General features: G+C 31.6%; 1 protein-coding gene across 2 annotated transcripts in view; it reads right to left on the bottom strand.

The window, feature by feature from the left end:
- Window positions 1–4,042, bottom strand: part of LOC127724640 (nuclear pore complex protein Nup205-like) — a 263,442-nt gene extending 259,400 nt beyond the window's left edge. For both annotated transcript variants that reach the window (XM_052231664.1, XM_052231663.1), the window contains exon 1: window positions 3,956–4,042. In XM_052231664.1, coding sequence (XP_052087624.1) covers window positions 3,956–3,986 — 31 coding nt within the window. In that variant the 5' untranslated portion in view covers window positions 3,987–4,042. The remainder of the gene's footprint in view (window positions 1–3,955) is intronic.
- Between the last annotated feature and the right edge of the window lie 9,611 nt (window positions 4,043–13,653).

A 13,653-nucleotide genomic window follows, 5' to 3' on the forward strand; every position in this document is an offset into this window, starting at 1 on the left:
TATACAATATATTATGTCCCAGAATAACCTTGGCTCATAAGTTAACTGTAAAAATCGTTTTAGGCTATTCATCACGCTGCAGTTTCTATACTCAAAATGAGTCCACTCCTAGACGGGAAGATAGATAGATGGATTCATCTTTTGTTCCATTTAATTCTGTATTTATTTTTCTATTGAAACATACTAATCAAAACTATAACAGCTATTCTCTAAAATTTAATTTAATTTCTTTTTATTTAGACAGTCAGAAAGCCGTCGTAAATTCACACCCACTCCGTCGTCTCGACCTGTCAAATAGTTAAAGTGGTCAAACATAAAAATGAAAATATAAACAAACAGCTGTGTAGGCCAATCATATCTGAGATTGGTACTGTCACAGAATTATTGGATTAGTACCTATAGTACCTATAGTACAGAAACAACACACTTATATAAAAGATACGTCTTATCTAATATACAAGTTGGAAAGGATTCAGCCTATTGCAGATTGCTGGCTTTGTAGCTTTGATGTAGTATCAATGTACTCTAATTGCCTGATTAATGAATTATTATCGGCAGTTAGAATTTTGTATGATCAGTTTGATAAATCAGATTACAAAATCAAATGCCCACCTACGGATGATTTAATCTATCTCCTCAGATCAATTTTAGAGAACAACATTTTTGATTTTAATGGACAGCTTTATAAGCAAAATATAGGCGCCGCAATAGCAGTGCCAAGCCCGGAAATCTGTGATATTCTCATGTATAAAATTATGAAAGAAATTCTTTCTAAGTTTGAACATAGAAAAAATATCATTTTCTATGGTAGGTATCGTGATGATATTTTATTAATATATCACAGCCACATGAAGGAAATAAAGGATTTGTTAGAGTTAGCAAATAATCATCATCCATTCTTAAAATTCACACTAGAATTTTCATCTAAAGAAATAATATTTCTTGATGTTAATATTTTCAAAGGAACGAGGTTTTCTAATGAAAACATCTTGGATGTGAAAACACATTTTAAACCAACAAATGCTTTCCTTTATCTACATCGTAAAAGGTGTCACAGTCTACAAGTGTTTGCAGGTTTTATCAAGGGCGAAGTTATCAGATACATTAGAGCAACAAATAATACTGATGATTTACAACATATTTTGTTACAGTTCAGATTGAACTTAATAAAAAGAGGATACAAGGAGATTGAAATCAAACAGTATATAAATGAGGCATTATCATGTGATAGATCTGATTTAATCAGAAAAAAGGCCAAAAAACACACAAAGGAAATTCCTTTAGTATTGGCAACGAAATTCAATCCATGCATTCATAAATTAAAACAATGCATTAGTAAACATTGGGATCTACTAAAACAGGATGCGATATGCAACGAAATATTTTCAAGCAAACCAATAATAGCTTATAAAAAGCATAAAAATATAGCAGATCTATTGACGACGACAAAATTAAAATAAACTGATAGGTAAATCTCTGATGATGGCGGGCCTACAATGCTTAAACCCATTCATAAATGTTATACATTTATCATTAGCATATAATACAATAAAATGCTTCGCTGAGCACAGCTGGATACAACCGCAGAGGTCCAACCCTGAACAGTTGGGGCAAAAATGGACACAATATTCGCACTTGATACCGGTCTGAATTTGGATTGTATTTAAATATTTGACACAAAATAGGTTTCTGACACCGAATAACTAGTCAAAGAACATAGAATTGGTTATATGATTTGAATTTATATTCAATTTTTTGCTTTTGTGCAATACACTATGCTTTTGCGAAATTGACAACCCCCCCCCCCACTCAAAAAAATTTACCCCCCTTTTTATTTACTTTTGTGAAATACACTATGCTGTTGCGTAAAGTTGGAACCAAGGATTTGTACAAATCCTTATTGGAACAATTCTAATGACTTTAAATTGTAAATTTATCATGAATAGATCACGTTTACTTTCGATTTCCAAATGAAATGAAAACGGGAAGTGACAAGTGGATAATAAATTCAGAATGAATCCGGATTCATCTACGGATTGGTTCGTGTTTAAAAAAGGCAGGAAATTATCATTTTTTAAATTAAATTTGCTAAATAAGAGCTATATTTGTCACTCACTTTTTAGTTTGATACTTAATTATTTCGTATTTTACGTTTTAGTGTCTTTAAATTCATAAGAATATTTTCGCACATGTGCAGTTCATCGTAAAGGAAGCACATGTTTGACTCGTGAAAACATTTCGAATGTTATGAATAAAGTTCTATCTTTTTAATGGAAATTGTCGAAAGTCTTTGATTAAAAGTTATATCAAATATGACGAAAATGCGTTCATTTGATGAAACTAAGACAAGCGAACTGCAAATTGTGATCGTTTGAGAAATATTGAAATTAAAATGCGAACTGTCCGAGGGAAAACTCAAATGACGAAACTACGACAAACGAACTGCAAATTGTGCTCGTTTGATAAATATTGAAATTGAAATGCCGACTGACTGATTTTACTGGGGAAAATAATTATGATGATCAATTATGAGGTTGATAAATAATTAACGGATTAGTGACCCATCCGATGGCTATAAGCGGATTATCTGTAATCACAATTTATAACACCTGTTGTTAATGTTAATTAGCTGAGGGTCATAAACTTGTCAGAAACAATAAGACAGGTAGAATTATAGTATTTTCATGCGAAAATATCTTTACTCTTTCCAAATTTAAGTGAAGAAATTGATTTGGAATGCTTTCTTCATTTAGAAAATTGTTTCGTAAATGACGAAAATGACGAGCGCTAGCAAAATCACTGACTTAAACTAAAGTTATTGTGCGAAAACCAATGTGTCTTCGGACAACGACGACGCTGTCATACCAATATATGACCGCAAAAATTATTTGCGGTTGTATAAAAACCGCTGAAACACTAAATTAGTGTTGGATTGATGTAAAGCTATTGCAAGTCTAGTAATACTAGCATCATGTGATCATTATTTTGTAATAAAATTACAATAAAATACTAATAGTATGTATACAGAGTCTTCCTAATAAGATTTTTTGCTATCTGAATTCTAATTGATGTTGGAATATGTGGATGTTAGGTGTCACTTTTATACAAACCAAGGTAAAGAAACAATAATATTTTAAATATATAGGACAATCCCTGATGATGGCGGACCTATATAACAATATTTTATTCATCATATAAAAAATACTGCCGAAACACTAGATTAGTGTAGGATTGATGCAAACATATATAATTTATAAATAGCATGTATCATACAAACTTGATGATTTCTTTTCAGAAGGAATCTATCTCTTTATAAACATAATTATAGATTATGTGATAAAATAATTGCAGGACATTAGCTAAACCAATATATTTCAATATGGTCTGAACATGAACCTTGCATTGTTCTATGAAAACAATGATAGTAATTGTGTGAAGATGAAGAGGGAAGCCGTGGACGTTGGGTTTCGCTTTATTTTAATTAATAAATGGAGATACATGTAGTACCCATTTATGAGAATCATCCTCATCCTGTAACACTTGTAAACGTATATATATACATGTATATATTTATTTATGTGTGTGTAGTTCATTCATGACATCATGTTTAAACTGCTTTTTCTTTTCTGTGACTTTGTACATCATGTACATGTATACTTCGTTAATGGCGCCTGTTAAAACATTTTAACTCGCTGCACTTTTATGCACGTCCTAAGTCAGGAAGCCTGTTGTTCAGTGATTGTTCAGCCAATAAACCCCCCATTGACAGAAATTAGTGCCTGTGAGTGTGATGTGAGCCCATTTAATGGAAAAATCACAGGCTACAGGAAACATGTCACAGACAAAAAACAATTTCGAACAATAAAATTGACGGTACGTCATTTCAAAAGATTTTCTTCTTTTAAACGGAAACCTTTCCCCGTACTTCCTAACATTGAAAAATAGTAATAATCACCTGAATTTACCGCCATGCCTCCAGATGCCATAGTGGCTGTAACCTGGTATCCTGATGAAATATTCAAGCTTCACTTCAAACAGACGGTAGTCAATATTTTGTGTCAGGAACCCAGGCGAATACAGGATTTTCGGCACTGTACAAAATCGACCTATACAAACTCGCCCCATTGATGGAAATGGTTCATATACTTTTAAAAATATTTATTAAAAAAGTAAGATCATGTTATGATTATTATGAAATAAATCAATGAATGAATGTTTATCCTAAGTGAGAACTGGGACATAATTTATTTATATTTTGTCATATTTTGTCATAGGTGAGAGATGTTTTTGTAGGGCTTTTTTTATCAAAAAGAACGTGACTGGTTTATATGAGGGTCTGGATGGGGTTTACAGAATAGAGAATAATGGGCAAAATGCGCCGATCTGCAAATTACCTTGATTTTATAACAAGCCTTCCATGCGGGGTATTGCCAGGGAATAATACACATTGTATTACATATATAGTCCTACTAGTGTAGAAATGTTTGCTTGAATTAAGGGTCAAAACGTACCGTGACTTATTGGACTTATTGTCCTTACAATCTAAGAACACTATATCTGGGAACAGTATATCTAACAATATATATGTTCCTGAGTATATCTATATCAATATATCATATATATGTTCCTGTTACAATTGAAGTTATATATTCGTTGGAAAAGAAAATATTAAAAAAAATTAAATGATTTACTTTTTGCGCTGTCAACATATCAAAAATCTAAATATATACTACGGTAAACATAGAAAAAATTTAACTCACGAATTTAACAAGTTGCATGTCTGTTCGTTTTCTTTTCTTATTATTGGATGGTAATAAGCTACATATGCACATTCATGGATCTACAATCTGTCGGTATTCCCGGTGACAAGGTCATGTTTTTTGCGTGAACCCCTGAGGGTTCACGCATATTTATTAGTTAGAAATATAGTCTATGGAGGAATATTCGGAACCCTTATTGTTCATTCGGAACATTTATATTTCTTATCTGTATTAGCTTCCTGCAATTTAGAGCACCTCCATACGGATCATTTAAGACATATAAAACTTGGCAATAAAGAACTTTACACGGATCGCTTAACCGCACTTATATGTTATATGGTAATAAAATATATAGTTGATAATCTATATAGAAAAAAAATAGAAATAGATTCCCATACGTATAATTCTTAAAGAATAATAATGATTCAAAACATGGACACATGTACCTCAGTCTTTCAAAAATTCATTACATTAATCTAGAAATAATTAATGAGGCATTGAGTAATGGTCAACTAGGAGGAGACATAAATTAATGTTCCTTACAACTGATCATCAATAAGTGTTACTCTACAACGAGACGCATTGAGAGATTAAATGATCTAATATAAAACCATTTTTAGAGGCATAACTTTTAAGTTCAAGATGCAAAAAATTTCATTAATAAAACACACGAGGTAAAAAGGGAATGCATTCTTATTGCCTATGATGAAACGTAAATGTACACAAATACAATCATTGATAATTTAAAAGAAACAGTTATCAATGCAGAAGAATTAGATGACACAAAAGAATATCCTTTAAAGATTCTCAACAAAAAAGATTAAACTGCATTTGTTTAATTAATTCTAAGAAACAATAAATTTGAGTTTGATGGAAAGTTATACAAACAAGTTATAGGAGCGCCCCCTCCATAGGTGGTATATTTTCACCATCATACACATATCTGCATCTGTCTGTCCTATTGATAAATATCTTAGATAAGTTCAAATGGAAAGAAAACATCAAATAACACTGTCAATATAGAGATGACGGTTTTATGGTCTTCACATGCAAAATAGAGCAAGTAGAAGATTTCTTTAACATCGCGAACAAAATTTCCCCTATACTTAAGTTTACATATGAGGTAGTAGTTGGGAGGCTTTGAAAAGGGACCCATGCTTAAAAAGTTAACTTTAAGCAAAAAATCCCAAAACACTGTTAAATTTCTGAATTATAGGCAACAAACATAAGTTAGCAAAAACAGTGTAAAGTTTTGAGATTTATTACGTATGTTGATTTAAGGAACCGCATTTCATAATAATCGATTATCCTGCGACTGATATGATTATATAATATTTGGTAAACTATGCTTGCTAATGAGAGAACTTTTCAATAAACATGGCGTTGAATGTTGAGTCTTAGCAAAGCGAGCTAAATGACATCAAATCGACCAGTGTTGTACAAGTTATAAATCAATGGCAATATTTTTCTACAAAAAAAAAACAAAACGAAAAACCATGTACAAGAATTGTGGACACTTCTGAGGGAGATAACTCAAATTAAGAAATAATTCTTTTGAACTGGGTTTCTAATCTCCTTGACTCATCTGGTGTCCAGTTCGCAAGATAAGACAACTCTCGATATGTGTCGCGATGGTCTATTATATATGATCATATATGTGTTAATTGATTAATCAGTGGGAATCCTTTAACATGTTAACTATCAGCAAGGATTTGTATAGTTTTAAATCCTTGCTATCAGCAAGACACTTGGTTTTAAAGGGAAAGAAAAATTATATTTAAATATGCAATTACTTGGGCTGTAGTAGAAAGAACTTTCACGTCAAAAAAAGTTCATAGTTTAATTTTCATTTGGCATAATTACAAATCTTTCTTTCAAGAGAATCTTCTTTGTCCTTCTTCATTATAGTAAAAAAAATCTGAAAAAGGTATTTACTATCTGTTTTATACGCCTCTGAAACCATAAACGATTGACTTTACAATGTTATGAGGTCATAAGTAAAAGTAATTTTTCACAGTCCTGAGTTGCAAGTAAATGGCACAAAGTCCCACGCCTGACCGTCACACAATTGATAGGACAAAATTCACATTTAAATAGTAAAACTGTTTACTATCGTTTGAATATATTAGAGAAACTTAAATTATTGAAGTACTTTCTTTTTATCACATAAATTCATTATACAGCTTGGGATATTGTTCGTTAGAATTGATAAATGAAGACTTATCAAATTTTATTCATGCAAAGGATATATTTCTTGGTACCATAAAGCCAGTCAAGTAATAACAAATTTTCGCAGCCTATTTTCTAAATAATCACTAGATCATTATGAATTCTTTTACCGTGAATTGATTTTGTTTACATAGTTGTTTATACTTATAATTATTAATGTTCAAGAAAACACAAAATATTACTATGAAATAAGTTTTTCACATTGTAAATCAGAGACAAACTATCTCTAACCTGACTTTTTTCTGGTACCATCTTCGTGTTCGGGGCTTTTATGTCCTACATTTGAATTGTATTAGATGTGGTATGATGAAAACTTTCCGTCAATTGAAAGAACAAAATACGAGGATGTTAACAACTATAGGACACTGTACGTCATTCAACAATCATGAGTAAAACCCAGTTATACATGTTATAAAAAGTTATGTTATAAAATGCCCCGGTATGAAAAAATGAGAAACCATTTAAAAGAGAAAAAAAATGGCCTGATTTATGTTCTAATATAGTTAAAAAAAGACTAAAATCGGAACTAGTTAAATAGCGGTGGGTTTTTTTCTAATCTTAAAAAATCCATTTTTCGATTTTGAGACGCTTTAAAGAAGATCTGGGTAAAAAAGACTAAACCTGTGAATTTTAGAAAGTCGATTTGATAAGTTTTGACAATTTTAAAGCTACAATAGTTTTAAAGGGTACATTAAAAAGGCAATCTCACGTTTTTTTCTTCTTTTTTACTAGTGTGAAATACATACAGGTTGGTATAATTCCTATTTTTCGAAATATTTGCCTTCTTCGTGTCAATTTTCGCTGTATCTGTTTAACCATTAGATAATGATGTTTATTCTTAACATAAACCCTTATTGAAAAGAAAAGATGGGAGTAATACGCAAAAACAAAACACCATGCAATTTCATATGAAACTCATGAATTTCGAAAACATATGCGGTGTGAATCTAAATTTATCAAAATAAACTATAGAGCTTCATCTTCACATGTGTATCCTGGATCGTTTTCCGTCTTCCTCAAGCAAGTTTTAAAAAAAAGTTTTCATATATGTTACCTGCAAAATCGCTAAATAAGTTCATGAAAAAGCATTATAGGTCTGCTAGATACAACTTTTTATACAGCCATTGTACGAGGGTTCTTTGAATTTTAGACATTATCAAGACATGTCTATCCAAAAAAAATTTGTAATCACATAGCCCGCCGGTAAGCAGAAGGCAAAGTAGATTTTCAAAAATATTTAATATGCACTCATGTGGAACGGTCATTTTTATATAGACACCAATAGGAGGCGAATTTGAACTTAGACGATTAACAGTGAAAAAAGGCATAGAATAGCAAATTTTCGGTACCAAAATAAGATGTGTGGCATAACTTTATACTGACAAACCAGAGTTAAGTTCTTTTCTAGAACTTGTCTGTTTTGTATTTTCTTTTATGCACGTTCTGTTAATCTATACTGAGATTCAAAAGGGGGAGATTGAGACCTACAAAAGTAAGTTTAACTCGAACACATTTCCATATACATGTACTAGTACCTGTCCAAATTTGGGGACCGCTCGTAAGTAGTTGTCGTATGTCATATCTTATTTGTTTTTCGTTATTTGGAGAATGTTTGTGTTTATAAGAGACCTTAAGAAAAATAAGAAGATGTGGTATTATTGTCAATATTAGAAAACAATCCATCAGAGACTGAAAAAAGAGGATGTAAGCAAACACAACATAATTTTTTTTAAATTCACATTGAACGTATAGACTCTGGGCGATTTAGATCTTGACATTTTTATAAAGGCATGTCTATTGTTGGGTATTTAAGTTGCCCTGTAAGAGCCTGACTTTTGGAGAAGGCTATAGTTTGCTCTCTAGATGTCTAAGTTATTAATGTGCATAGCTGGGTTGCTATCTCATTTACCAATTCTTTAACAATGAACGAATTATTCCAATATTTCAACATTCAAAATTTTAGTTAAATCTCTCATGCACACTAGACATGCTAGACGGGGCTATATATGTTCATGTATAAACATCCCTGAGTACAGAAGTTGACGGAGTTATACGTTAAGTGTACATTAAACTTTTAGTACTGTCAAATGATATTCAAAATCAACATGAATGTCGGTCTACATCTTTCATTAATTAAATAGCTGGCAGATGATAAAACAGCGGGTGGTTATTGTTTAAATTCACACCTTAATATGGTTAAGATAAGAACACAATAAACGATACTTGTACATATCTTTTTCCTTCCAATAAATAAAATATGTATTATACATAATAAGTGTTTACGAGAAAGAAAAACAATTAGATGTTACTTTTCCCGAACCCTACAAAACTTTAATAGCAATGCACAAATGCTTTGCATTTTTAATTAATTCATCATCCAACTTTTAGTACAGAATTTCAAATTCACATTGTTTCCTTTGTCATTAGGTGTGTACTGCAAATAAGCTCTTTGTATTTCATTAGCAATTTTCTAATCATACAAAATGTGTTTAAGTTCTATCTATATATTTAAATTATCCGGATAATGTTTAAAATTTCAACAATTTTTAATCAGGACTAAAATTCAATTTAACATTTTCGTCATCATGAATTTATTTTAAACAATAATTAAAAAATGATTAATATTATTATTATTTTTTTTTTTTTAAGTTTCGACGATATCTTATATCAAATATTTTCTGTCTTTCCCAATAAGGTACGTATAGATATACGTATACATGAACTGACGTTTGATAACGAAATAATCAACATATTCAAACCTCCAGGGACACCATCAAATGTAAACTTAAAATATTTTTTTTTGCACCTTCAGAAAGAAGAATTATACAAAAATAACATGGGACATGGCGAAATAATGTCACTGCAATAATGAATTTTATAGGAATTTTTTACTACCACTCGTCATCATTGAATTTGGTTAAGTTATGTAGGAAAAACGTATCTTTTCATGGGAAGTTTTCAAATCATTAGGGACACCACTTTGAAATAACATAAAATAATTTTTTTTACATCAAAATAAAGATAAATCTAATAGCTTTTTCACCTGCCATGGCAATAGTTTATGATTGTACAAATAAAATGTTGACAAATCATTTTAAAGCAACTGTCATGTTTTTTCCATATACAACAATGTTAAATTTTATCAGTCCAAAAGTGCTCCGTTGTTGGTCACTGATAACGTTACCCCCGCTGAGCTGTCCCTGATTCTTGTGTATGAGACACGATAATAAGCAAACAAAAAAACAGGCTCCGGATTTGGACAGGTATATTAAGTATACATGTATAAGCAGCAAATTGAATGTATTAGCTGGGTCCAAACCCATTTCTAAGGTGGAACGGGATTTTACGGCACAAAATAAAATGGTAAGCAAGTAGATTTTGTCTTATTTTGTAGGAATAAAACTTTCACATTTTATGAAACAAAATATCGTACTTGCTCTGAAATATGTATTTTAAAAAGAAAAATATATAAAATTACTGAGGGATTCTACTTGAAATATTACCTCTACCAATAAACACCCTAGAAGTGTCATCCATTGGTAGTAGTTTGACCTTTCACACTGGTAAAAATGAAAGCTAACACCATCCAGAAATGAACTATTGAAATTAAAACATTCCTTATCTCCCTACTTTATATTTAACACCACTCTCAACATGCCATAATTGTTCTGATTTACAATAAAAAGAAAATATTATCCTCCACACACATGGTAATGAAAATACTGAGATATAATTTACAATTCAGTTGAAATAATAATTACAAATGTAGCATAAAAGTTCTAAGGTTCACGTATTGACTTTTTTTTTAAAAAAGCAACTTGTCTCTGACTGTTTAAGACGTCTTTACACTAAATCCATTTGATGTTGGATGTGTAATGATCGATAATTTAGTCTTAGATGCATGATTTTTTTTAATTAGTTGTTATTGGCTTTGAACTAGCTGTCAGTAACTGCGAGTACTCTCCGATCTGTATACTTAGAGTGGGGCGCACATATTCGCTGGGGACACAATTTCGCCGTTTTATGATTTTGAGGTGTAGAAACTTCAAAGGATTGCTGAAATAGAAGAAATATGCCGGTAAATTATATTTTTATAACAAATATGATTATTTTTGAAACTTAGAAAAAAATTTCGGCATTTACCGCAAAGGACCGAAAAACGATTTTCGGCCAATTTCCTGAATGAAAAAAAGATTTCAAAGAAGTATTTCTTAGTAGTTCTTTGACTGATTGCCCTAAATTTCAGTTCTTTACACCTTTGAAATGTCTGCTATTCATCTATAATGAAATTGATTTGATAAATATTGTTTAAAGCTGCAGTTATTTGGTTTTAAATAGATGTGTAAAAACGGCGAATATGTGTCCCCCTATGACAAAACATCAGGAAATTTCAAATAGCCTTTAATCTAACTTTTCAGATGAATTTTTTCAGAGAAACACGTTTTCAAGCTAAGCATATTTTGCTTTTGATGTAATCGTCATATAGAAATATCAGTATACTTCAAAAACTTAAAGGTCTGAACATAAACTGCAGAAAACATGGAAAATTATGGCGAAAATGAGCATCCCACTCTAGATAGTGTCTTTTTGTTGTTGGGATGTACAAGTACCCGAACACTCTGTGTTTTTGTTAGATGTATTTCTTTTTGTATCCATCTGATGAGCTCAGTCTTTTTCAACTGATTTTTATAGTTCGTTCTTATGTTGTACCGTAACACCACTGTTCCAGGTTAGGGGGAGTGTTGGGATCCCGCTATATGGCATGTTTAACCCCGCCACATTCTGTATTTATGTGCCTGTCCCAAGTCAGGAGACTATAATTCAGTGGTTGTCGTTTGTTGATGTCACGGTTACATATTTGTTTTTCGTTCATTATTTTATACATAAATTAGGCCGTTAGTTTTCTCGTTTGAATTGTTTTACATTTGTCATTTCGCCCCCGGCCCTTTATAGCTGACTATGCGGTATGGGCTTTGCTCATTGTTGAAGGTCAAACGGTGACCTATAGATGTTAATTTCTGTGTCATTTGGTCTCTTGTGAAGAGTTGTCTCATGGGCAATCATACCACATCTTCTTTTTTTATATTAAAATGATTGTTCTTTAAATCCCGGCATGAATATCAGTAGTTAACGTACTGCAGAAAGTAGACTATAACTTGAAAATTTAATAATTATTGATTTTCATCTTTCTTACTGCAAATATATCGATAAAACTCCGTGAATATATATTTATGTCATGATGATCATATTTAGGTTATAAGTAAAAAATTGCAAATTTTCCCTTTAAGAGCCGAAAATATAAAGAATAGAGAAGAATAGGGCAAAACAATAAAGAATCGAGAATAATGGTGAGATTCAATATAAAGAATAGAGAATAACAGGCAAAAATTTTAAAGAATAGAGAAAAATGGCCTAAAAAATTAGGCAGTGGTTATTTTGCCGGCACCAGCAAAATAGAAAATTTGCTATTTTACCGGCTCTGATTAAAATTTCCTAATTCAAGCCGGCAAAATAGCATATTTCTATAGATATGGCTATTTTACCGGCACGGGCAATATAGTGATTTTTTTATTTTGCCGGCTCTTTGTTAACCCTCTTAATGCCAAAGCGACATATATGTCGTTTCAGTGTTGATGCCAAAGCGACATATAAGTCGTTTGGGGGTTTGATGCCAAGGCGACATATATGTCGTTTCAGCAATATTACAATAAGTATATATTATAAATCAAAACTTTGCAACCTATACTACACTAAATAATTAATGCGTTATAACATTGTTGACCATCGGTCATCTAAGTGTATTTTGGAGCAATGACGTAATATCCATGACGTCATTGTGACGTTATAATTATGGCACAAGTAAATTGAGTTTTCTTTCTCTGAAAAAAAAAACCCGTCTTCCAGCGGCAAACGACAACGTTGGTTTTTATATTTGCATGCACGCACATGACACTGATGCTGACGATTTAAAGATCGACATAAGAGCTGGAAACACAAGATAATTGAACAACAAGACCGGGCCGCCCTTTTTTTGGCATTGTAACTTACCAGACTAACATAATATAAAACACTTTATTAACCGCATATCCGACATATTCGTCAGGCTGTGTGTAGAAAAGTACTTTAGAAAGTTTCGCACATTACGTATGTTCGAATAGTAATGTTTATGTGTTTATCCTCTCAGTCCGAAACGGGAAATCGGTCCACCCATGACAGAATCATGGCCCAAGAGATCGCACAGTTAGGACTCGCTAAATATCAAAAGAATATTGAGATTTGGAGTTATGGAAATTTAGAAAAACACTAATTTTAAACATGGAACTCAACAGAAATTCACTAACATTGTCGATAAAATACACACTGCCAATGCCTTCAGTTTCTTATCTAAATTGAGTTCCTTTTACCCAAATGGTGTTTGACTGATAAGCGACAAATACTTTACTTTAATTTGATAAACAAAATTTCGTATTTATTAGTTTTCGATAATTGAAATTTAACCATGTTTTTAACTCCTTTTGATGTTTCAAAGTGTTCTTTATTATTGCTAGCTGAGTTCCTGTCGTGAAGGAGGAAAGGTTTAATTCCATTTTTTACAAACATATATTTCGTGAACTTCGACTGTTTTATTTGTGTGAACACCGCAGGAAAAATATTTTACAAACAT

This window comes from Mytilus californianus, unplaced genomic scaffold (genome assembly GCF_021869535.1).
Source record: "Mytilus californianus isolate M0D057914Y unplaced genomic scaffold, xbMytCali1.0.p SCAF_14, whole genome shotgun sequence".
Classification (NCBI taxonomy): Eukaryota; Metazoa; Mollusca; class Bivalvia; order Mytilida; family Mytilidae; genus Mytilus; species Mytilus californianus.